Here is a 24,076-nt window from a genome sequence, read left to right on the forward strand (position 1 = left end):
TCATTCTGAGATGGTGGGGCATCAACCAGATCATGACCCGGTATCAGACTTGGCTTGTACTCTTGAATGTCTGCAGTAGGCTTGATGTCCCTTTCTTTGGGTATTATCAATCAACTCTAAGAACCTCTACAAGACTGGTTATATTACAAGATGAAGAGTAAATGTTCAGATATTTAAATAAGTACCAAATACTACAAAAATACAACTGACATGGTTCTATTAAAAAATGTCTTTACGGCATTAAAGGACAGCAATACAATAGTTTCTTTACAAAGCCACTAATATAAAAATCTATAAATGCCATAAATTCATTCCTGGGCTATTCTTGTCATATAGTCATATAATTAGATAGACTTTCCATTATTTCCTGAGGTATTTTTATGGTTTGATTTTATTGTACTGGTGGATGCATCTTTGATCATCCTTTCCTAAAATGATTTTTTTTTAAGATCTGTGTGAAATTTTATTGCATAGGACACTATTTGTGACACAGAAGTTGGGAACTGCAAATATGTCGCATTGGAACAAGTCTTACAAATATTTCAAGAATTTTTACATACATTTTTTTTTTACAGTTTCTCTCTTTTTAAAAATTGTAGTTTGGGATAAGAGTTAAGTACGTACAGTGAAGCATTTTAGGAATGTTAAGAGATGAGAAAGGAAGATGAATAATACAAAGAAAAAGCCATTATTCTTGCCGGCTATATATTGTATTGCTTTCAAAAGCAACTGTACATGCTGTAGTCAGTTCATAGTTAAATATTTCTACTAATCTGTTTTGGGAGAGCAAATGTCTTTCAAGGTTTCAAGTTCCTCTATAAGCTTCTTGTTCTGAACTTCCAGCACTGCAACTCGACTTTCCAGACATTTCACATATTCTTTCTTTCGACGTCGACATTCTTTAGCAGCTTCCCTGGAAAAAGTAGAGGCATAAGGGCAAACAAACATTGTTTTTGTTGTTTTTGCATGCTACTGACAAATATGTGGAAGTAATCTTGGTAAATGTGATCAGAAACGTACTCCAAATCTTGGAACAATATTCCCAATTCAATTTCACACACTCAGACAAACTGGATTCTTAAGGGTCACAAATGTCCCTTCCACAAGTCCACACTGGTGACTAGAAGGACCGCTGCATCGCCTGCCTTGGTTAGAGTTCCCAGTAAACAAGGTCAGAGACAGTTACTCTGCTTTATGGCAATAAAGATCTTTGAGGGCCTTGAGTTCCTCAATGAGGGTCTTGTTTTGGTTTTCAAGCACAGCCACACGATTTTCAAGACATTTGACATATTCTTTCTTCTTCCTGCGACACTCCCGGGCAGCTTCCCTGGAACCAACACAAGGCAAATGACTACAGGAACAACTTCCCAGTGCACTCCAGAGGGGCTCAGTGAACCTCTGTCCCCATTTCAACAGCCAGTCAGTCCTAGGAAAGGTTTGGACAAAGCCACACAACAAATAGAACCATGCATGGGCCTTCTTGTAAGACAACAGAGAACAATCCATTAGCCCAACTGGTGTTTTCTTGGGGTACATATCCCATAACAATAGCCAAAACTGTGTTTGGTAAACAATAATAGGACCAAATTCTCAAGTGGAATTTCTACAAACACACCTATATGTCCTTTCAATCCTGTCCGTTATTCGTTGTTTTCCCAAGCCACCTACTCCATCACAATGAGCACTTTTTATTTGGTTAAAATAACTATAAGAATTAATCTCGAGAAAACTTTAATATTAATATTGAAGATTTTTATTCTTCAAGACTAAATCTCAGTAAAACAAGATCAATCATCAGACTGCAAGAAACAGTTTTTTAGTTTGGTGGGAATTTTTTTTTTTTTTTGCTAGAAAGCACAACATGAATAAATTACAACAATAAACATAACATGTGGGGCTGGGAAGGTGGCTCAGTGGTAGAGTGCTTGCCTTGCATGCATGAGGCCCTGGGTTCAATTCCTCAACACCACGTAAGCAGAAAAAGCCGGAGGTGGTTCTGTGGTTCAAGTGGTAGAGTGCTAGTCTTGAACCGAAGGGCTGAGGGACAGGGCCCAGGCCTAGAGTTCAGGTCCCAAGACTTACCAAAAAAAGACAACAAACAAACAAACAAAACAAACAAATAAACAAAAATGTACATTCTTAAAAATGAAAATGACATGGACACTGCTTCTAAAAATTAAAGAACAGGTCACATAATACAGCACTTAGTAATTCAGACCATTTAAGTCCACAAATATGAGAATACCACAATTATGATTACAGAAAAAGGAAGTTATTGAATAACTCAAGAGCACATTTCAAGACTATTCTGTAAACATATGCATTAAAATATGCAGATGCTAAACAATATTCAGGAGTGAAATTTTAAAGCACTATATGAGCAGCCAAACAGACTGAAATGACAGACAGAGATAAATAGAAGAGTTAGTCATATTTATGCACAATTCCACCAAAAACACAATTTGGATTGCCAATATTTTTTCCTTCACCTTTTTGTTAAGGGTAGGAGGAGGTCAACTCTTGTTTAAATCCTTTATGGAACAGCTTTATTTCAGAGTCTATTTTTCCCACAAAAGTAATGTTACATGGCTAAATGAGTTAGTGTAATTCCAGTTAGCCTTGCTACAATCCTGAACTGTGACACACACAACAGATTTGCCAAATTTCTATGTTAAGGATAGTTGACACTCACTGACTAAGTGATCTGTGTTTTCTTTATGAGGAGCAAGAGTTCGCAGAAAAGAAATTGGAATCCCGTGAACTGCAGGAAACAGCCCCTACTTTCCAGCCAAGAGCAATGCACTCACCCTGTGAACTCACAAACTTATGGGCCTTTCAACTGATTAACATTTAAAAAAAAAAAAAAGAGGAAAAGTGAGTTGAACCTGGAAAAACTAATCTAAATGATGCACAGGAAGAAGCTAAGAATAAATCCAAACAAGCAAATATTCTAGTTTGAGGACACAATTCATCTCTTCCACAGTGAAATAAAAATGCATTTATGAATACCATGATTATGTCATTAAATTCTCTATTAGAAGGAAGATAGTCATTCGACAAAACCAGTTACCATGAAATGAAGATTTAAATACCTAGTAGCAGTGTTATAAGGTCTTTGATTTTTAAGTTTAATTGCTATGTTGTTTTGTTTTTGTTAAGTGTCCATACTTTATATTTTACATGTGTGTGCATTTGCGTGTATGTCTCTAAGAGTTGAACCACTGCGAGTACAAAGCAATCATTATTGCACAGACCACTGGACACATTCCTGAGGGCTTCTTCACTATGGAAAACACCTGTCTCTTCTATTAATAGGCAGCTCAGTTTTCAGGTCTTGTAGTTGAAGGCATCTACCCTCAGCGTGGAGAGGAAAATACATGGCAAAGAGGAAAATGTGACCATGCTGAAAATAAATAAATTGCTGTGTTGGTAGAAATTAATTAAATATCTTATTCTAGATGCCAGCCAATGTATCTAGACTAAATCAATGATTCTTCATGGTAATTGTAAAACCTACATATTTCCCATGAAGTGTGAAGCTTATAGCCTTTTGAGATAATCTTAGTGCTAGAGTGCAGGCAGGCTCTGGAATACAGACTGACTGATTGTGAAGTGAAAATAGGAGGATCACAGTTTTGAGGCCAGTGTCAGCAAAACAGTAGTGAGACACGATCTCAAAAAACAAACATGAGTGGTAGCACATGCTTGTACCTGCATTTATGTGGGAGATAAAGGTCGAAGGATTGCAACCCAGGCCAGCCCCAGGAAAAAAGCATAAGACCCTATCTGAAAAAAGGGTTTGGGCCATGGCTCAAGTTATAGAGCACCTGCTAGGAAGCACAAAGCCCCAAGTTCAAACCACCACCATCACCACCACCACACACATACGCACCCACACTCACACACACACACACACACACACACACACACACACACACATCCTGATTACATATCATAGATCTTGGCCAGCTCATTAAGTAATCTTTTCTAACCTATGCTCCTCATCTGCAAAAATTACCTAAATGAAGCCGGGTGCTGGTGGCTCACGCCTGTAATCCTAGCTACTCAGGAGGCTGAGATCTGAGGATCACGGTTCAAAGCCAGCCCGGGCAGGAGAGACCGTGAGACTCCTATCTCAAATAAACCACCAGAAAACCGGAAGTGGTGCTGTAGCTCAAGTGGTAGAGCGCTCGCCTTGAGCTGAAGAGCTGAGGGACAGCGCCCAGGCCCAGAGTTCAAGCCCCACAACCGACAAAAAAAAAAAAAAAAAAATTACCTAAATGAAACTCACAGGAAAGTTACAGAAGAGGTTTAAAAAAAAAAAACAGAAACAGAAACAAGAAGCTGGGTATGGCAGCAGAATCCCATCACTTCTAAAGGCTTAGCCTGGGGTGGATAGCAAAATGTTGTCTCCAAAAATAAAAACATCAGCCATGCGCCAGTGGCTCACGCCTGTAATCCTACCTACTCAGGCGGCTGAGATCTGAGGATCACCATCTGAAGCCAGCCCGGGCAGGAAAGTCCCTGTGAGACTCTTATCTCCAATTGACCACCAGAAAAATGGAAGTGGCACTGTGGCTCAAGTGGTAGAGTACTAGAGCTCAAGGATAGCAGGCAGGCCCACAGTTCAAGCCCCATGACCGACAAAAATAAATAAATAAAATTTTATAAAATAAAGCACTTAAAACCTGCTAAACAGATACTAGGCAACCTATTAGTCCCCTTTCTCTTGTGTTGGTCTAAAATTGTGGTTTGGAAAGCAAAAAATCAGTCTTTCACCATCTCTTGCAATTAGGGACTAGGGAGCTATTTCTAGCCAGTGCAAGTTTGGGCTTGGCCATTCTCTTTTTTCCTGGCCTGTTGCAGTGAGGAGAAGCAGCAGTGTTGTGTTCTGAAGAATACATGGAACGCTAAAGGAGACAGCAGGGAGGAAGCTGGGGCCTCCAGCTCCCCACAGGAGCCTTTGTTCTGTGAGACTCAAAATTCACCTTCAAGCTTAAGCCTCTGATTACTTTAGAGCTAAATACAAATGCCAATTAATCATTATCGATTAGATTTTTTAATATAAAATTTTATAATTTTTCCCTCAGAGAGACCTCACTTATATATAGACATTTCTACTGTAAACACTGAAATCTAAAATGAGTAAGTATATTGGCAAAAGGGAAATCAGACTAGGACCTATTTCTTCTTTGTATTTTCTCTGAGCAAAACAAAACATCATTGAACAATTTTATACTTTGCATTTACACATTTCTTTACATTTCCGCAGTGAACTTCATAATATACATTTGATGACTAGAAGGCAATTACATTCATAGCTCCTGAAATCTCAAAAAGCACAACTTTTTATTTTGGACTTAAAAATATTTTAAATCTTAAAGTAGTTGTACAAGGGGATTTCAATTAAAAAACAACTTGAGCTGCACACTTGTGGCTCAAGCCTATAAACCTAGCTACTCAGGAGGCTGAGATCTAAGGATCACAGTTTGAAGCCAATCCAGGTAGGAAAGTCTTGAAACTCAACTCTGTCTAACTAGCAAAAAAAAAAAAAAATAGAAGTGTAGCTGTCGCTGAAGTGGTAGAATATTAGCCTTGAGCAAAAAAACTCAGGGACAGTGCCTAGGCTCTGAGTTCAAGCCCCCAAGAACAGCACAAAAACAATTTTAACCAATCCATTTTCCTCCATCAGTTCAAAGTTAAAGATTTCTTTTTGAGACAGGGCCTTACTGTGGGGGTTTCTGGGAAGAGCTAGCAGGCGATCCCATGTGAAATGTTTTGTTTTCTTACTACTGTGTAGACAATCAGTTCATTTTGCAAATCAAATTTATTTATACCATTCTCCAGAACTAAACTAAAAATATGTAAAATAAGCTAAATAAATGTTTGTTTTAATTTAAAATTTCTGGAAAACAGCATTTTATGAAATACTGATACTTAAAATTACAGGGTTGGGAATGTGGCTTGGTGGTAGGGTGCTTGCCTAGCATGCACAAAGTCCTAGGTTGGATTCCTCAGGTCCACAAACAGAAAAAGCTGGAAGGGGCACTGTGGCTCAAATGGTAGAGTGCTAGCCTTGAGCAAAAGAAGCTCAGGAATAGTGCCTAGGCCAAGTTAAACTTCCAGGACTGGCAAAATAAAGTAACAGATCTATGGAACAAGAAATGAGAGAAAATGACAAGAGAACAGACTAGAAGGATACATCCTATATATAACTTTGGTAGGTGGCTAAGAGATGGAGGGATGGGTGAGTTTAATTCTTTTTGTTATTTTGGCTCTGCATTTGACTAAAATTTGTCAGAATTATAGCTAATTCATAACAGTGAAAAATACATAGTTACAAAACAGATAAAAGTATAAAAGACTTAATATTTTAACAAATTTATCTGGCTAGAAAAGAAGCTAACATTACTTACCACAATCCATCACAAAGAAATTATAAATATAAACACTTGTAATTAAGGTCTATTATTGTTTTAAAAAGTTAGTGTGTAAGCCGGACACTGGTGGCTCACGCCTGTAATCCTAGCTACTCAGGAGGCTGAGATCTGAGGATCGCGGTTCAAAGCCAGCCCGGGCAGGAAAGACCGTGAGACTCCTATCTCCAATAAACCACCAGAAAACCGGAAGTGGCGCTGTAGCTCAAGTGGTAGAGCGCTCGCCTTGAGCTGAAGAGCTGAGGGACAGCACCCAGGCTCAGCCCCACGACCAAAAAAAAAAAAAAAAAAAAAAGTTAGTGTGACTCAAACAAACTGACTAAAAGATGCCATACTTAGGGGAGGAATTGAAAGGTATAACTCCTCTGAACAACATGTGAACTGCTTAAAAAAAAAAGAACACCAGGCCAGGCACCAACGACTCACACCTGTAATCCTAGATACTCAGGAGATTGAGATTTGAGGATCATGGCTCAAAGCCAGCCCAGTTAAACCTGAGAAAACCAGAAGTGGAGCTGTAGCACAAGTGGTAGAGCGCTGGCCTTAAGCTGAAGAGCTCAAGGACAGTTCCCAGGCCCAGAGTTCAAGCCCCACTTCCCCCAAAAAAAGAACACCAGGAAGTAGTAGTAACAGGTTGGTGGGGGAGGCAGGGGAGAGCACCAAGTGAGGGCACACACAAAGGGAGGAAGACTGAACAAATTTGGTCATTATGTTCACTGTACATCATGTGAAAATTTTCACTATATTAACTTAAGGTAGGGCTAGGAGGAGAATGATGGAAGGGGCGAAATGGTGACCAAGATGTACTGTGTTCATAACCTGACTTACAGAATTGTAATCTCTTTGCACAACTACTTAATCTAGAAAAAGTATACCTTACCAGCTAAGGTGAAAGTTGAATGGCCAGGCACTCTAACCTGAAGGCAAGCATATTAATCCTGACATGTTGTGCATATAACACTGAATTTAGGAGAAAAAGCTTTTAGCAAAAGTATAACTTTTAAGCTGGGTCCTGGTGGCTCACACCTGTAATCCTAGCTACTCAGGAGACTGAGGGTTCAGAATTTTGGTTGGAAGCCATCTTAAGCAGATAAATTATATAGACTCATCTCCAATTAAACAGCAAAAAGCTGGAAGTAGAGATGTGGCTTAAGTGGTAGAGCACCAGCCTTGAACAGAAAAACTAAGTGAGAGTATGAGGCCCTGAGTTCAAGCCCCAGTACCGGTGTGTCTCTCTGTTTGTCTCTGTCTATCTGTCTCTGTCTCTGTCTCTGTCTGTTTCTGTCTGTCTGTCTGTCTGTCTCTCTCTCTCTCTCTCTCTCTCACACACACACACACACACATACAAAAGTATAACTTTTTTTAAAGTCCCCAGTGGTACACTGTGTATCCTAGAAGTGGTCTCATTTCCAGGGCAACATCTTACCTGTTTTTCATTAACCTCAGCTCCCGTTTCCGTGTTGCTTCTTCCGCTAGCTGCTGGGGGCTGTGCAAACTTCCTGGTGAGGCGGCCATCACTACGCCCTGTGGCAATGCAGTAGTAGGGGCCCGGATCTGGTAAGTGGGCATGTCACCTGTGGCAGCTGCAGCCAAACAAAATTGTACGATTGTATATAAACAAGTTGCAAGTCCATATGTGGCGTAAAATTAAACTGTAAGGAGGGACATACTCTGTGTGTGTGTGTGTGTGTGTGTGTGTGTGTGTGTGTGTGTGTGTGTGTGTGTGTGTGTGTGTGTGTGTGTACATGTGCTTCCTTTGCTCAAGGCTAGTGCTCTACCACCTGAGCCACAGGTCCACTTCTGGCTTTTTTTAAGTAGTTTATTGGAGATAAGTATCTCACAGACATTCTTGCCCAGGCTGGATCTGAGCTGTGATCCTCAGATTTCAAGCTCCTCAGTCACTAGGATTACAGGCATGAGCCACCAGCACCCAGCTTTTGACTTATTTTTTAGATATCAATAAGGATTATTTTGTAATGTTGAAGAGGATTATTCTGAGCATTGTAGGAATTTATCAAAGATGTTCTTCACCATTTGGGACAAAGACATGAATATTTCAGTATGCTTTCCACATTTTAGAAAAACAAGGGCTGGGAAGGTGGCTCAGTGGTACAGTGCTTGCCTTGCATGCATGAGGCCCTGGGTTCGATTCCCCAGCACCACATAAGCAAAAAGAAAAAAGCCAGAAGTGGCGCTGTGGCTCTAGTGGTAGAGTCTAGCCTTGAGCTGAAGAGCTGAGGGACAGTGCCCAGGCCCAGAGTTCAGCCCCACAACTGGCAAAAAAACAAACAAACAAAAAACAAAAACAAAAACAAATATTTTAGTCAAGTTTTCTTGAAAGGCTTCTTGACTGATTTCTTCAAATCAGAAATGTGCTAGTAAATATTTACAGAAAAGCAAATGGGGGGGGTACTGATTCCCATAATGGGAATACTTGGACAATGACTCAAATATGTCACTGAGTATACAGTTGGTGAGAGACAAAAAGGAGCGCATACAGACAAGGGATGCATGCAACCTACAGAGCACAGAGAAAACTCATCAGGAACAATGAACTTTGAGTCCTGGTGTTTCTTTGAATGCAATCTGTGTGCATCTATGCATTTAATTATTCACACTGGCTGTTTTAACAAGCAGCTCACAAGAGATTCTAAAAGTAGCAAATGCTTCAGCAAGCCAGTGGGAGCTGCTAGCTCAGGCACACAGCTCTGAATATTTTAATCAAGCAGAACATGTCCATCCTGTGAGTGTCCCAATTGAGACAAACTCTGCACCTTAGATCATGCCAGAAGCAGTTACGACAAACTTACGTGGAAAGCCTATTCTAAGAAGATGATGGAAGAAGAGAAGGAATCTAGCTCTATTCAGTTGTAGCTGAATAAATACAAAACTCATGCCAGGCGCATTGGCTCATGCCTATAACCCTAGCTACTCAGGAGGCTGAGATCTGAGGATCGTGGTTTGAAGCCAGTCTGGGCAAGAAAGTCCATGAGACTCTCATCTCCAATTAACCACCAGAAAACTGGAAGTGGTGCTGTGGTTCAAGTGGTAGAGTGCTTGCCTTGAGCTGAAGAGTTTAGGGACACCGCCCAGGCCCAGAGTTCAAGCCCCACAACCAAAAAAAAAAAAAAAAAAACAAAAACTCCAACATAGCATAATGCTTTAGTCTAGAGCGCTAGCCTTGAGCTGAAGAGCTGAGGGACAGCGCCCAGGCCCAGAGTTCAGGCCCCACGACTGGACCAAAAAAAAAAAAAAAAAAAAATTTTTTTTTTGGTTGGTCCTGGGGCTTGAACTCTGGGCCTGAGCATTGTCCCTCAGCTCTTCAGCTCAAAGCGAACACTCTACCACTTGAGCCACAGCACCACTTCCAGTTTTCTGGTGGTCAATTGGAGATAAGAGTCTCATAGACTTTCCTGCCTGGGCTGGCCTTGAACAGTGTGATCCTCAGATCTCAGCCTCCTAAGTTATTAGGATTACAAGCGTGAGCCACTGGTGCCTTGCTGGTCTAGGGCTTTTTGTTGTCGGTGGTAGTGGGCTTTTTAGGGCCTAAGTGCTATCCCTGAGCTTTTGTGCCCAAGACTATTGCTGTACCATTTGAGCCACAGCACTACCTCTGCCTCTGTGTGTGTGTGTGTGTGTGTGTGTGTGTGTGTGTGTGTGTGTGTAACTGGAGATAAGAGTCTCACAGACTCAAATCTCAGCCAACTGTATAGCTGGGATTATAGGTGTGAGCCACCAGAATGCAGCTTCTAGGTTTGTTTAAGAAAAATTCTAATTAATTTTTTTTGTCGGTTGTTGGGCTTGAACTCTGGGCTTGGGTGCTTTCCCTGAGATCTTCAGCTTGAGGCTAGTGCTCTACCACTTGAGCCACAGTACCACACCCAGTTTTCCGGTTGTTAATTGGAGATAAAGAGTCTCATTTGGACTTTCCTGCCCAGGCTGGCTTCAGACTGTGATCCTCAGATCTCAGCCTCCTGAGTAGGTAGGATTACAGGCATGAGCCACTAGCATCTGGCTTAAGTATTAATTTTAAAAATATATTCTAAGAATAGTATAAACATATAGTTAAAAGACAGATTTAAAATTACTTGGTATTCAGATTGGTGGTTAAAAGTCATTTTTCAGTTTCCTAATTTATACCCAAATTTTGTCTATCAAGTGAAAGAAATATTGCCTCCTAGAAAAACAGATGAGTTTGAGTGATAAAATGTCTCTACTAGCAGGGCTTCCTCCTTGAGAATGTGCGGTCCAGAGTTAATCCGAGAGTCTGTGGTTTATTACAAAACATATACTCTCTGAAAGCTAAATGCAAGAACGAGATTAAAAGAGGAAATACTATCCAGGTGCCAGTGGCTTACGCCTGTAATCCTAGCTTCTCCGGAGGCTGAGATCTGAGGATGTTGGTTCAAAGCCATCCCGGGCAGAAGAAAGTCCGTGAGACTCTTATCTCCAGTTAACTACCAGACAACGGGAAGTGGCGCTGTGGCTCAAGCTAGGAGGAGGGCACAGAATCAGAGGGAAACGGAAAAGATACAACAGAGGGGCCCATCAGCTGCACTGGACATTGATAAAAAAAAAACAAACTAAGCAACTCAAGGGCAGCAATGGGAGGGAGGGAATGAGAGGGAAAGAGGGAACCGCTTACACTAAGCAAAAGGAAAGAAATGTACATATCACCTAATGTGAAAGAAATAGCTGTATTGTTAAGTTCACAGGATTCACAAACATTATAGACCATGATAATGACAATTTGCTTTGTGAAGGTTAAAATGTATTTGTGACTTTAACTGAGTATCACTATCTCACAACACTGTGAAATTTATGTAATTACTCAATCTCAATAAAAAATTATTTTTAAAAAACTGAGGGAACAGAAGACATTGAATGAAAGGAAATGTATTCATTATCTGACTCATGTAATTGTAATCCCTCTGTATATCACCTTTATAATAACAATAAATTAATTAATTAAAAATAATGTTTACTGCAAAATTGGGCAAATGCTTTTCCCTTAGGGCTTGAGGATTTGGTGAAAGAATAAAACAAACAGGATTTTGAGGGAAGATCAACTAAGGATCTTCACAGAATTAATAAAAATGCCATTTGTAAAGAAAACCAGTTGTAAACTAACTTACTAAAATTGTTTTGAAGGTTGTGTTTTTGTTCTTTAAATATCTTGGTCATGTTGTAAGATAAAATGGAGGGGAATGAAGAATAGGACAGTTCTCCCCCTTCTTTTTCCCCCAAATGCAGGGAAGAAGGTTGGGGGATAATTAAGGCAAGATAACACAACAAGCTGGGCACCGGTGGCTCACTCCTGTAATCCTAGCTACTCAGGAGGCTGAGATCTGAGGATCAAGGTTCAAAGCCAGCCAAGGCAGGAAAGTCCGTGGGACTCTTATCTCCAATAAACCACTCAGAAAACCAGAAGTGGTGCTGTGGCTCAAGTGGTAGAGCATTAGCCTTGAGCTGAAGAGCTGAGGGACAGTGTCCAGGCTCAAAGTTTAAGCCCCACAACCGACAAAAAATATAATAAAAAAGTATAAACCTCAATAGGAAGGCACATAGATAGTCCTTATTCTAACTCTGTGTACATTGCTATTTTCTGCAATAGGAAGTAAAGCTAGTTTAAGAGTATATCTTTTGGGGCTGGGAAGGTGGCTCAGTAGTAGAGTGCTTGCCTTACATTCATGAAGCCCTGGGTTTGATTCCTCAGTACCACATAAACAGAAAAAGCCAGAAGTGGTGCTGTGACCCAAGTGGTAGAGCATTAGCCTTGAGCACAGAGGGGCTCAGAGACAGCACCCAGGCCCTGAGTTCAAGCCCCAAGACTGAGGCTTTTTTTTTTTTTCTTGAGACAAGTTTTGATGTATATATATCTGGCCTTGTGATCCTCCTACCTCTGCCTACTAAGTGCTGGGATCATAGGACTGTGCTACCATACCCAGCTTTAGAATTTCATTTTTTATTTCCTGAAAACATGGGTCCTTCAGAGAGGGCTTAAAAATCATGATTGATCTTAGGCACTGGTGGCTCATTCCTGTAATCCTAGCTACTCAGAAGGCTGAGATCTGAGGATCATAGTTCAAAGCCAGCCAAGACAGGATAGTCAATGAGTCTCTTATCTCCAATTAACCACCAGAAAACTAGAAGTGGAGCTATAACTGAAAGTGCTAGAGTGCTAGTCTTGAGCAACAAAGCTCAAGGATAGTATCCAAGCTCTGAGTTCCAGCCCCATGACAAACCAGAAAAACAAATCACAATTGATAAGAAAAAGATCTTTACATATGAATTTTATTCCCAGGCAAGCAAAAAATTTCATTTCTGTATCTGTACTTTTTTGCATATACTACTATGTACTATGATACTGCATTTTGAACTTCCTAGGGTTTTTCACAGACCTACTGTTATTTGGAATGTTTCAGATAAACAATCTTACAGACATGATAACATAGCTTGTAGAAATCTCTACCTCCTATGTGTTTTATTAACAAAAGGGACCAGTGGCTCACCCCTGTAATCCTAACTACCCAAGGAGGCTGCGATCTGAGAATCATGATTCTAAGCCAGCCTGAGGAAAAGTCCCCAAGAGACTCTTATTGCTAATTAACTATACTCAAAATCTGGAAGTGGTGCTATAGCTCAAAGTGGTAGAGCACTAGCCTTAAGCAAAGGAACTCAGGAGGCCAGTGTCCAGGCCCTGAGTTCAAGCTCCATGACTGACAAAAGAAATTAAAAAGCACCAATTCTTAAAGCTTGCCTCTGATATACTTTGATCCATCACATGGGTATTTACATTTATTTATTTATTTAATTCAGTCATAGGGCCACTATCATAGGCCAATGTCCTTGAGCTTTTACTGCTCAAGGCTAGTACTCTACCACTTTGAGCCACAGTTCCATTTCCAATTTTCTGGTAGTTAATAGATAAGTGTCAGGGATTTTCCTGTCTGACCTGACTTCAAACCTCAGATCCTCAGATCTCAGCCACCTGAGTAGCTAGGATTATAGTTGTGATCTACCCATGCTGAGCTTATTTACCTTTATTTAATTTATGCCAGGCCTGGGGCTTGAACTCAGGGCCTAGGCACCACCTCTGAGCTTTTATGCTCAAGACACTGGTGATCTACCACTAGAGCCACAGCTCCACTTCTATCCTTGTGTGTGTGTGTGTGTGTGTGTGTGTGTGTGAGAAAGAGAGAGAGAGAGAGAGAGAGAGAGAGAGAGAGAGAGAGAGAGAGAGAGAGAGAGATTAACTGGAGATAAGTCTCACAGACTTTCCCGCCCAAACTGACTTTGAACCATGATCCTCAGATATCAGCCTCCTGAAATGCTAGGATTATAGACATGAACTATTGGTATCAGGCTTACATGGCCTTTTTAGAAGCAAAGGGTTTTAATTATAATGTGTTTCCCACCTTCTACATCCTGACATGGAAAATAAATTGTGGATTTTGGTATCAAAGATTTCTTGGGAACAGAAACTCCTCCAACTCTCAATTCTGGGTGTTGACTTCATACCTCTCTCTTTGCCAGCCTTAAACATGGAACAGCAGAAAAAGCATGGGATTTGGAGTCTGGTTCTAGTCCAGCTCTGCCACTTACCAGCCATGTGACTTGGGGCAAGCTCAGCTTCCTCATCTGTAAAATGGGGATACATTATCTCATTTCATACTCACAACAAGCCCTTTAACCTATGACAGTGTCTAGCATATAGCAACATTCAGCTGTTACTCCCCTTCCTCTTCCCTTTCTTACATTTTGAAAGACACGGTTCCAAATTATGCTTATACTGTATATTATGTATGTCCATACATAAAATTTCCCCTGGAGTTTCCCTTCTAACAAATCAGAGTTACCAAAATATAAGCTTCTCAACCCTCACTCTGTTTCAAAATATGCCCAAGAACTATTTTAAACACTCTTAAAGAATAATATTATTATTAAAAGATAACATGAAATGTTCTTTTCAGTGTCTAGCTATTTAAAATAGAGGCTTGTAGGTAGAGAATTGCAAGTTGACCAACTGATACACTCTTGCCATACTAGGAAGAATAAAACTGAGAACCACATTACAGGAGAAAACAAATAAACCTAGCCACGTGACTATTTTGACTTGTTTCCAAAGTGAAACAATGGCCAACATCCAAAATTATGGTGATTTTATTTATTCAACTATTTATTGATATATTATCATACTGAGCACATTAACTGCATAAAAATCTTTTTTTTTTTTTGAGACATGGTCTTCCTGTGATCCTCCTGCTGCAGCTTCTTGAGTATGAGATTACAAGTATGTAGTATCACACTTGGAAAAAAATATTTTTGCATAGAGATTTCCATTTCACTGTAGAACATTAATCTTAATACATACCTCAAGAAGCAATAACGATAGGTTAGCAGTTACAGTGAGAGGAGTGGCTCTTTCCCAGCTCATTAGCTACTGTCATCCTTTTCTTTCTACATCACACCCAGTGTTCCTAATACCCACATTAGGCCCAGTGTTTTCCCAGGTTCTCAAAAAATTTCCCTTCTCCATTGCTCAATTTTTTTTTTTTACCTAGGAACATTAATCCTATATAAAAAAGACTATTAAAATTGCCTAGCACATAGACCACATAGAATTAGGTCATTAAATATTTTTGTTTGGCTTTACTGATAGGTAACTGACAAGTAAAAGTTTTCTACCTTCTAGGTGTGGGCTGTGATACTTTGAAATATATAGTAAAATAATGATCATAATCAACCTAAGCTACATATGAGAGATCTTCTTCACATTTTCTATTAATAAGCCAAAAATCTTAAGAGTTAGAAATGAGACATATATGGATTTATGGGAAATATATGAACTATGAGAAATATGTGAATCCTGAGATTTAATGTTTTACATACATAATGGCAAATAATGTTGTCCTATGAAGTAATAATACATATTCCAGAAAACCCCATTTATTTAAAACAATGCTAATTTATTCTTATATATTTTAAAGCAATATCTAACATGCTTATTTAACATTTTTATATTTATTCACATTTATTTCCTATTTATTTATTAATTTGTCAATGTCAGGTGAGTTTTTTTTTGTTGTTTTTTGTTTTTGTCAGTTTTGGGGCTCGAACTCTAGGCCTGGGAGCTGTCCGAGAGCTCTTCCGCTCAAGGCAAGCACTCTACCACTTGAGCCACAGCGCCACTTGCAGTTTTCTCATCAGAAAATTGGACTTTAAGAGTCTCATGGACTTTCCTGGTCAGGCTGGCTTTGACCAGCAATCCTCAGATCTCAGCCTCCTGAGTAGCTAGGATTACAGGCCTGAGCCACAGGTGCCTGGAGTCAAAGTGAGTTCTGATTGTAATGTCGTAAAGTCTGAACTGAATCAGAGGTTTCAGAAGACTCCAACTGACCCAGCACATGCTGCCTTTCTTTGCTCTTTGTTCTGGTACTAGGGCTCAAACTCAGGGCCATGAGCTCCCACTTGATTTTTCTAGTGCTCTATCACTTGAGCCACACCTCCACTTCCAGCTTTCAGGTGGTTAATTGAATTAAGATTTTCTTTGATGTATCTGCCTGGAGTGGCTTTGAACCAAGATCCTCAGATCTCAGCCTCCAGAAGACCCATGCTACCTTTGTAAGCCTCATTTATCCATTCTGATCTACATGTAGTTAGAAATGCATCTCCCCCACAGCCCCTCCCCCACTGTGAGCACCAGGGAAGAGGCAAGATGCAGATAAAGTTCTTTTTCTTCAGCAAACTATCTTCTCTTCAATGGCTCCCCATCCTTTAACTTGTGTCTACTACTTCTTTTTCTTTTTCGGTCAGTTGTGGGGCTTGAACTTTGGGCTTTGGTGTTGTCCCTCAGCTCTTCAGCTCAAGGCAAGCACTCTACCACTTGAGCCACAGCACCACTTCTGGTTTCCTACTAGTTTATTGGAGATAAGAGTCTCATGGACTTTCCTGCCCCGTCTGGTTTTGAGCCTCAGATCTCAGCCTCTTGAGTAGCTAGGATTACAGGCGTGAGCCACCGGCACCCGGCTTTTTTTTTTTTGTCAGTTGTGGGGCTTGAACTCTGGGCCTGGACACTGTCTCTCAGCTCTTCAGCTCAAGGCTAGAGCAACTTGAGCCACAGTGTGCCACTTCCAGTTTTCTTGTGGTTTATTGAAGATAAGTGTCTCAGGGACTTTCCTGCTTGGGCTAGCTCTGAACTGTGATCCTCAGATCTCAGCCTCCTGAGCATCTAGGATTACAGGCATGAGCCACCAGCGCCCAGCTCTACTGCTTCTTGTGTATTACAATTTGCTAGTTTCCATGACAGCTCTTTAATTTATATTTATGCTACTGAATAACCTTAAATGATTTTTTACTTGAATGCTTGCATAAATTAAAAACAAAGTATTACAATAATTTTATTAGGCAATATATTCATATGAACAAATGAAACAAGGCAAAGTAAAATACATTATCATAAATACTACATATTTTCAGAAGCAGTAGAGAATCCATATAATAGCCATTTTCAACATTATCCTTCATAGGTTTAAAGTTTTACTTTAACCTCAGGTAGAAAAGTGCTGTATTTCTAATTCCAATATGATTATAACTTCAGCTGGTAATAACTTGAAAAGTTAAAACCTCATCAAAACTATTCCTTTATGAAAAAATTTCCAAACACAATCAATTGCCAAAAGTTCCTTTCACAAAGGATTCACCTTTTTCACCTGTGAAACCAAGACATTATTTTCCAAATCTAAATATTGGCAAGGTTTGTTTATAATAATTCCAAAATTCAGCTTGACTATAACTTACCTTATAAGACTCAGTCAAGAAATTATGTACCTAACACAATCAACTTAGGAACTAAGAAATTTCTACTAAAAATTTAAACTATATCCAAGAGAATTAATAATACAAACCTATAAAGTACAGATGTTCACTTTTTATATTTGATTCCATGATCTTATAAACAAATGCTGCTAAATCTTTTCTAGGCCAAGCATTTAATACCAGAGTGATAGGGATAGATTGGGGGGAGGGTGGGGGAGGATGGAAGCACGCGTGACAAGATGAGCTATATTCATAAATTGCCATGTTGAACTGAAACCTTTTTGTACAATTAAAGATGTTTTTTAAATATTAAAAAAGTACTGATCTACATGTACTGTGGAGATCTTCAAACTAAGTTGTAGACCATTAATGGGTCATAAAATCAATTTCAAAGGTCAAGAATAGCAGTTTTTTGTTTTGTTTTGCTTTTGTTTTGGTTGGGTGTGGGGCTTGAACTCTGGGCCTGGGCACTGTCCCTTAGCTCTTCAGCTTAGCTCTACAACTTCAGTCACAGCACCACTTCCAGTTTTCTGGTGGTTAATTAGAGATGAGTCTCATGGACTTTCCTGCCTGGGCTGGCTTTGAACTGTGATCCTCAGATCTCAGCCTCCTGAAGAATAGCATTTTTACAAACAAAAATTTGAAAAGAAAGAAACAGAACCAGGAACAGGTGGCTCATGCCTATAATTCTAGGTACTTAAGGGGCTGAGAGTTGAGGATTGAGGTTTGAAGCTAGCCAGGGCTAGCTTAAAGACTTCAGAGACTCTAATGTCTAAATCCAAAGGCATGGCTCTGAAAGCTACTTTACTAAACCTTTGATAAATTCCTTAAATTATGTGCTGCTTTGGCTCTTAAAAATAAAGGAAATAGGGCTGGGAATGTGGCTCAGTGGTAGAGTGCTTGCCTAGCAAGCCCTGGGTTTGATTCCTCAGCACCACATAAATAGAAAAAGCCAGACGCAGTGCTGTGGCTCAAGTGGTAGAGCTCTGTACTTGAGCTGAAGAGCTAAGGGACAGAGCCCAGGCCCTGAGTTCAAGCCCCAAGACTGGCAAGAAAAAAATAATTTAAAAAATTAAAACATTAAAAAATAAAGGAAATAAAAGCCACTTCTCATTTTCACATAGCTTTTCAAATAGTACTGATTCTATGAGGATTGAACAGACTTTTTAAAAAATCATTACAAAACACACAATCAGGTCTTGTGAAGCCATGTTCTAGACATTTCTAAGTTTCAGTAATTTTTGAAAGTTTTAAATTGGAAAGGGAAATCATGGGTGGTAAGCATTATTGACAAAATAGACTAGGGGGGAAATAGCATAAAACGTTTGCTTAATTACCAAACAATTGTTAATATTTTCCTTAAGCATTTGTTTACATATATTCAATATTCAAATCTTTATTGTATTACTATATTCTCTTTCATGCTTAGGTAAGTCAAATAGTGGGCAGGAATTAAAAGTTTAGCTTAAAAGAAAGATAAAACCGAAATATTTAGGAAATAAGTATATAAACAAATATAAGCACAAAATGGTCTTTTGCTTCTAAGAATTTATGTGATGTGTATTTTAGTTTTAAGTTCATTTGTGCTTTATATTAAGTTTGTCCTTCGAGAGCTTCTGCAATTTATACACCTCTTTAACTTCACAAAAACTTCTTTTCTCCACACAGTGGAATCCAGGAAGAGTCTCGGAGCCACTAATTCTAATGAGCCGGGGGTGGGGGGTGGGGGGCGCGAGAGGTGTAAGCACCCCCCAAGATTCGAATTTGCACTTGAATTCAAAATTCAGAACTGGTTACAGATGGAACCAGCCAACTACAGTAAACAATGTTGCAACCGCACAAAAGGTCACGGGTGACACAGTCTTTCAAAATCACTTGTCTGTCACTAAATAAAGCCGCTTGAAGAACTGCGGGTTACAGATGTAAATACCAGAGGCTGGGGGGAGGGAGACAAAGCAAAAAGGCACTCCCGGGACTGAGCACTAGAGAGCACTCGGAACCCCAAGTTTCTACAGATCTGGCAAGAGCCAGGCACCCCTCCGGCCGCAGCCCGGCTGTGCCCAGCGTGTGCAGACGGCCCTCACGGGGGCCCGGCTTCCCCCAGGTCTTCCGCGTAGCCCGGCGGTCCTGGGCGCGTTCTCACCACTTCCCTGTCCGCCCGGGTGCCCGACTCCGGCGAGGTCACCCCAAGGCTTGCCTCCCGGGAAGCGGGGCCGGCCGGGGGGCGCGCGGGGCCGGGGCGGGGGGGCGGGGCCGGGGCGCGCGGGGCCGGGGCGGCGGGGCCGCGCTGGCGCCCGGACGAGGCCGGGGGGACTGACTCAAGCGCAACCGGACTCGCGGCTGACGTCAATGCGCGGCGCGCCCCGGGGTAACTTTCCCACTTCCCCGCGGAAACTCGGTTCCAGGAAGCGCAGTGACGTCAGCCCTGTGGACCCGAGGAGCTGGGGAGCCGAGCGCCCCGCTCCGCGGTCCCCCGCTTCCCGTTCCCGCGCGCACTGCCCGGGGCCGGCGCGGGGCCCGTGGGTTCGTGTAACTTGTGGCGCTACTGAACTCGCAACAGGTTGCAGGTGAAATCGTCACGCATTTCCAGGAGGCCGAGCGGCCGGGGCGCCGAGTCCGAGGCGGACCGGAGGGGGAGAGGGGGGAGGGCGAGGGGGAGGGGAGGGATCTTGCTCCTTAGCCAGGCAAGCTAAGCTAGCGAGCGGTGCAAACCCCGAGAAGCCGCCGCGCGGAAACGCCGCGACACCGGGGCCGAACTGACACACGCGCGCGCACACGCACACCTAAAAGAAACTTCCTAACTTGACAGAGACTAGGAAGTAACGCTTGTTGTAACCGCGATCGTCCCCAGCCACTCTTTCTAAACTTCCAAGCCGCTGCAGAACGCGGCTCAGCCCCCACCCGACAGCTCTCACCTGTCTCGTCTCCAGTCACAGCCATGGTGGGCTTCGGCATGCAGGCGGCCTCCCTTCCCCTGACGCCGCTCAGCATCCACTGTGCTAACCAGCAAGCATGTGCAAGATAAGTAGGAGTGCTGACATCACAATGACATCACTAGCCTATCACTGCCATCAATTTGCCTTGTCACAGGCGAGCTCACCGAAGGCAAAGCCTATAAAAACTCTTCCTGTAATAAACCATCTTAATGTTTGCTTCCTCTCTCGCTCGCTCTTTTTAACAGGAAAATCTGTTGAGATGGGCTGTGCCATAAAGGGGTTCTTTACCCTTAAGAGTCACAGGGCTGTACTTAACGGAGCTACTTTTTTTTTTTAATTATTGTTGAGTTTGGGGTTTCTAGGTAAACATGGAGGAAGTGAACCTTATCTGCTTTTCCTAACTCAGAGGAGAAAACAAGAAGCTGGAAATTCAGACTTTGAGGATTAAGAAAACCATAGTGAGTGCAGAAAGACTGTTCCAGGACACTTCTAAGTTTACTTAAATGTCTCTAAGTAACATAACCAACTACCTTGTTCACTTACATTTTTATTTGCTACACCATTTCTTATACAACCACGAAATCCGGCTGTTGGAGTGGCTAACTTCATTTGAAGGAAGTAAATACTGAAATTTTAAAAACTCACTGTGCAACATAGCAAGTTTTATATAGCATACTTCTATAACCATTAGATTAAATCAGATAAACTTGCTGATATTTGACCATATTTGGCTTCCAAAAAAATAGCAACTTGTGATTCAACCTAATACATAATTTTATCAACATTTAGCCCCTTGAAAAGAATTTCTGTGATTTAAAAAAATTCATAAAGAAGTCACAATTAGGGCTGGGAAGGTGGCTCAGTGGTAAAGCGCTTGCCTTGCATGCATGAGGCCCTGGGTTCGATTCCTCAGCACCACATAAGCAAAAAGAAAAAAGCCGGAAGTGGCACTGTGGCTCAAGTGGTAGAGCGCTAGCCTTGAGCTGAAGAGCTGAGGGACAGCGCCCAGGCCCAGAGTTCAGGCCCCACGACTGGACCAAAAAAAAAAAAAAGTCACAATTACTAGTTATTTTATTGTTGTTGTTGTTGTTGTTACTAGTCCTGGGCCTTGAACTCATGGCTTGGGTGCTATCTCTGAGCTTTTGTGCTAAAGGCTAGTACTCTACCATTTGAACCACACCTCCATTCCCAAATTTTTGGTAGAAAATTGGAGGTAACAGTCTCACAGACTTTGCTGCCTGGGCTGGCTTTGAACTGTGATCCTCAGATCTCAGCCTCCTGAGAAGCTGGAATTACAGGCATAAGTTACTGTCACCTAGCTCATAACTTTTTTTAATGTCAAATTTCATTTGGGGGGCTGGGAAGGTGGCTCAGTGGTAGAGTGCTTGCCTTGCATGCATGAGACCCTGGTTCGATTCCTCAGCACCACATAAGCAGAAAAAGCCGGAAGTGGCGCTGTGGCTCAAGTGGTAGAGCACTAGCTTTGAAGAGCTGAGGGACAGTGCCCAGGCCCAGAGTTCAAGCCCCCCCACTGGCAAAAAATACAAAAAAAAATTTTCATTTGAATTGCTTAAGGAAGGTTCAGCATGTAAAGAGCTGGATCATTACCAAAATTTTAACAATAATGAAGTTAAATACTGGTTGGTGCTGGGAAGGTACCTCAGTGGTAGAGTGCTTGCCTTGCATGCATGAGGCCCTGGGTTTGATTCCTCAGTACCACATAAGCAGAAAAAGCCAGAAGTAGCGCTGCGGTTCAAGTGGTAGAGCCCTAGCCTTGAATTGAAGAGCTAAGGGACAGTGCCCAGCCCCAGAGTTTAGGCCCCATGACTGACAAAAAAATAAAATAAATAAAAATAAAATAAAATATTGGTAAATGTTCTACCATATACCAGACCATAGCGCATAATATATATATGCATATATATATGCATCATTATGGCACAAAACTAAGTGGTATGTTATAGTATGTTATAAGTGGTATCTTTATCAAAGCCCATGTTCTTGTATGATTAGAATTCAATCTGACATTATATCAGTGAAAGGACATCCCAGCACCCTCCAATAAAGGCAAAGACTTTACATTCTTTTGCATGTGAGGGGTCAGGTCAGAGAGTCTCATTTCCAGAGTCCCTGCCAAGGGCCTGGGATTTGCGCTGAAGACATCCTGACTAAATAAGAATGCTGGGGCATCAACCTCATCCTTGATCTAGGTCTCAGTCCTCTTCAAGAAGCTCCATCAAAGAATTTCATCCCACCCATGTCTAAAATTTGGATCTAAGCTTATTTATTAGTTTAAGTTTCAGAAAATACAATTTGGTCTCAATATTTCTTGTTTTTTGCTTATTTTTGCATGTGTGTGCTGGTCCTAGGGCTTGCATTTAGGGCCTGGGCTCTCTCCCTGAGCATTTGTGCTCAAGGCTAGCATTCTACCACTTGAGCCATAGAGGTGAGCTAATTATTCAGTTGATTGCTGTTATTTGACTAGTTAACTCAGTCCATCAGCCTATGTAACTTAATATTTTCACACAAGAAGGCTGTATCATTTTTATTCCATAAATGTTTCCTGGACATTTATCATATGCTAAGGATGCTGGTAGGTACTACGGATCACAATCTAAACAGAACTTATGACAAAACTCTAGACAGGTCAAAGACACTCACAATAAATTCCACACTTTACCTAAGAATCTGACAGAAAGATCTCCTGGAGGAATTGTCAGATTAGATAAAACCTGAATGCTTACAACTGGGGCAAGTGGCTGTCAGAAGGAAGACAGGCATGAAGGTCCTGGGGAGGGAAAAGGGATGCCCTGACAGAGACTAGAGAAGGGAAGGAAGGAAGAGGTAAGGGAGCCAGCAGAGGCACAAGGCCCAGATCAAACAGATTTGGCTAGGTGTAGAATTTGGGCCTTTGTCTGCCGTTCATTAAAGGATTCTGCTAAGAGACTGACATCATACTATAGAATGAATGGTTGTGTTTCTTCCCATTCCAATGTTGAAATCCTAACTCCCAGTGCAATGGTATTAGGAGGCTAGAGGTTGTAAGAAGGAAGTGTCCAGAGGCTGGGAAGGTGGCTCAGTGGTAGGGCGCTTGCCTTGCATGCATGAGGCCCTGGGTTCGATTCCTCAGCACCACATAAACAAAAAGAAAAAAGCCAGAAGTGGCGCTGTGGCTCAAGTGGTAGAGCGCTAGCCTTGAGCTGAAGAGCTGAGGGACAGCGCCCAGGCTCAGAGTTCAGGCCCCACAACTGGACCTCCCCCCCCCCCAAAAAAAAAGAAAGAAGAAAGAAGTGTCCAGAATGGGATTGGTGTCCTCCCTCCAGGAGCTCCCTTGCCTCTGCTACCAGGTGAGGACATAGAAGATGGCTGGCTGTGATCCAGGAAGCAGTCCTCACCAGACACTGCTTGCCTCTACTTCCCAGCCTCCAAAAGTGTGTAAAGATAAATGTGTGTAAACAGCCCAGTCTGAGGCACTTTGTTGTAACATTTAGTGGATTAGGAACCATGTTTAGATAAGTTTATAATGTGGAAGGAGAAATGTTGGAGATAAAGACTTTTGTTTGTAAGAAACAGCAGCAGTTTCAGAGGAATAAAGAGTTTAGTTGCAAGGTGAATCATTTTCAGTATATTACAACTACATGTGTTAACAGCATCAAGAACGTTGATGAAAGGTGTTATCAACGGGATTAGGGAGGGAAAAGAAAGAGTAGCAGATTGCTGTGGGGGGGGGGGGCACTAGTTAGAGCAGGTAGGGCTAACAAGGGTGAAAAAGAACAAATATGTTCAAAATAGATTGTTGTCACAAAGTATGAGACTAGGACAAAAATTGAAATTTTATTAGGAAGCAGGGGAGAGTGATTGGAATAAACTGTATACATTTGTGGA

General features: G+C 41.4%; 1 protein-coding gene across 20 annotated transcripts in view; it reads right to left on the reverse strand.

Moving 5' to 3' along the window:
• Positions 1-214: 214 nt before the first annotated feature.
• The window catches only part of Crem (cAMP responsive element modulator), a 94,140-nt gene continuing 70,278 nt past the window's right edge, over positions 215-24,076 (reverse strand). For 7 of the 20 annotated variants that reach the window (XM_069990633.1, XM_069990646.1, XM_069990641.1 and 4 more), the window contains 3 exons: positions 14,043-14,078; positions 7,864-8,020; positions 766-1,327 (listed from right to left, as the gene is read on the reverse strand). In XM_069990633.1, coding sequence (XP_069846734.1) covers positions 1,183-1,327; positions 7,864-8,020; positions 14,043-14,078 — 338 coding nt within the window. In that variant the 3' untranslated portion in view covers positions 766-1,182. Of the gene's footprint in view, positions 1,328-7,863; positions 8,021-14,042; positions 14,079-20,170; positions 20,275-24,076 lie in introns of those variants that run through there. The other 13 variants (XM_069990649.1, XM_069990645.1, XM_069990634.1 and 10 more) reach the window with 7 other exon arrangements.

This window comes from Dipodomys merriami, unplaced genomic scaffold, assembly GCF_024711535.1.
Source record: "Dipodomys merriami isolate MVZ:Mamm:240054 unplaced genomic scaffold, mDipMer1.0.p SCAF_4, whole genome shotgun sequence".
Classification (NCBI taxonomy): Eukaryota; Metazoa; Chordata; class Mammalia; order Rodentia; family Heteromyidae; genus Dipodomys; species Dipodomys merriami.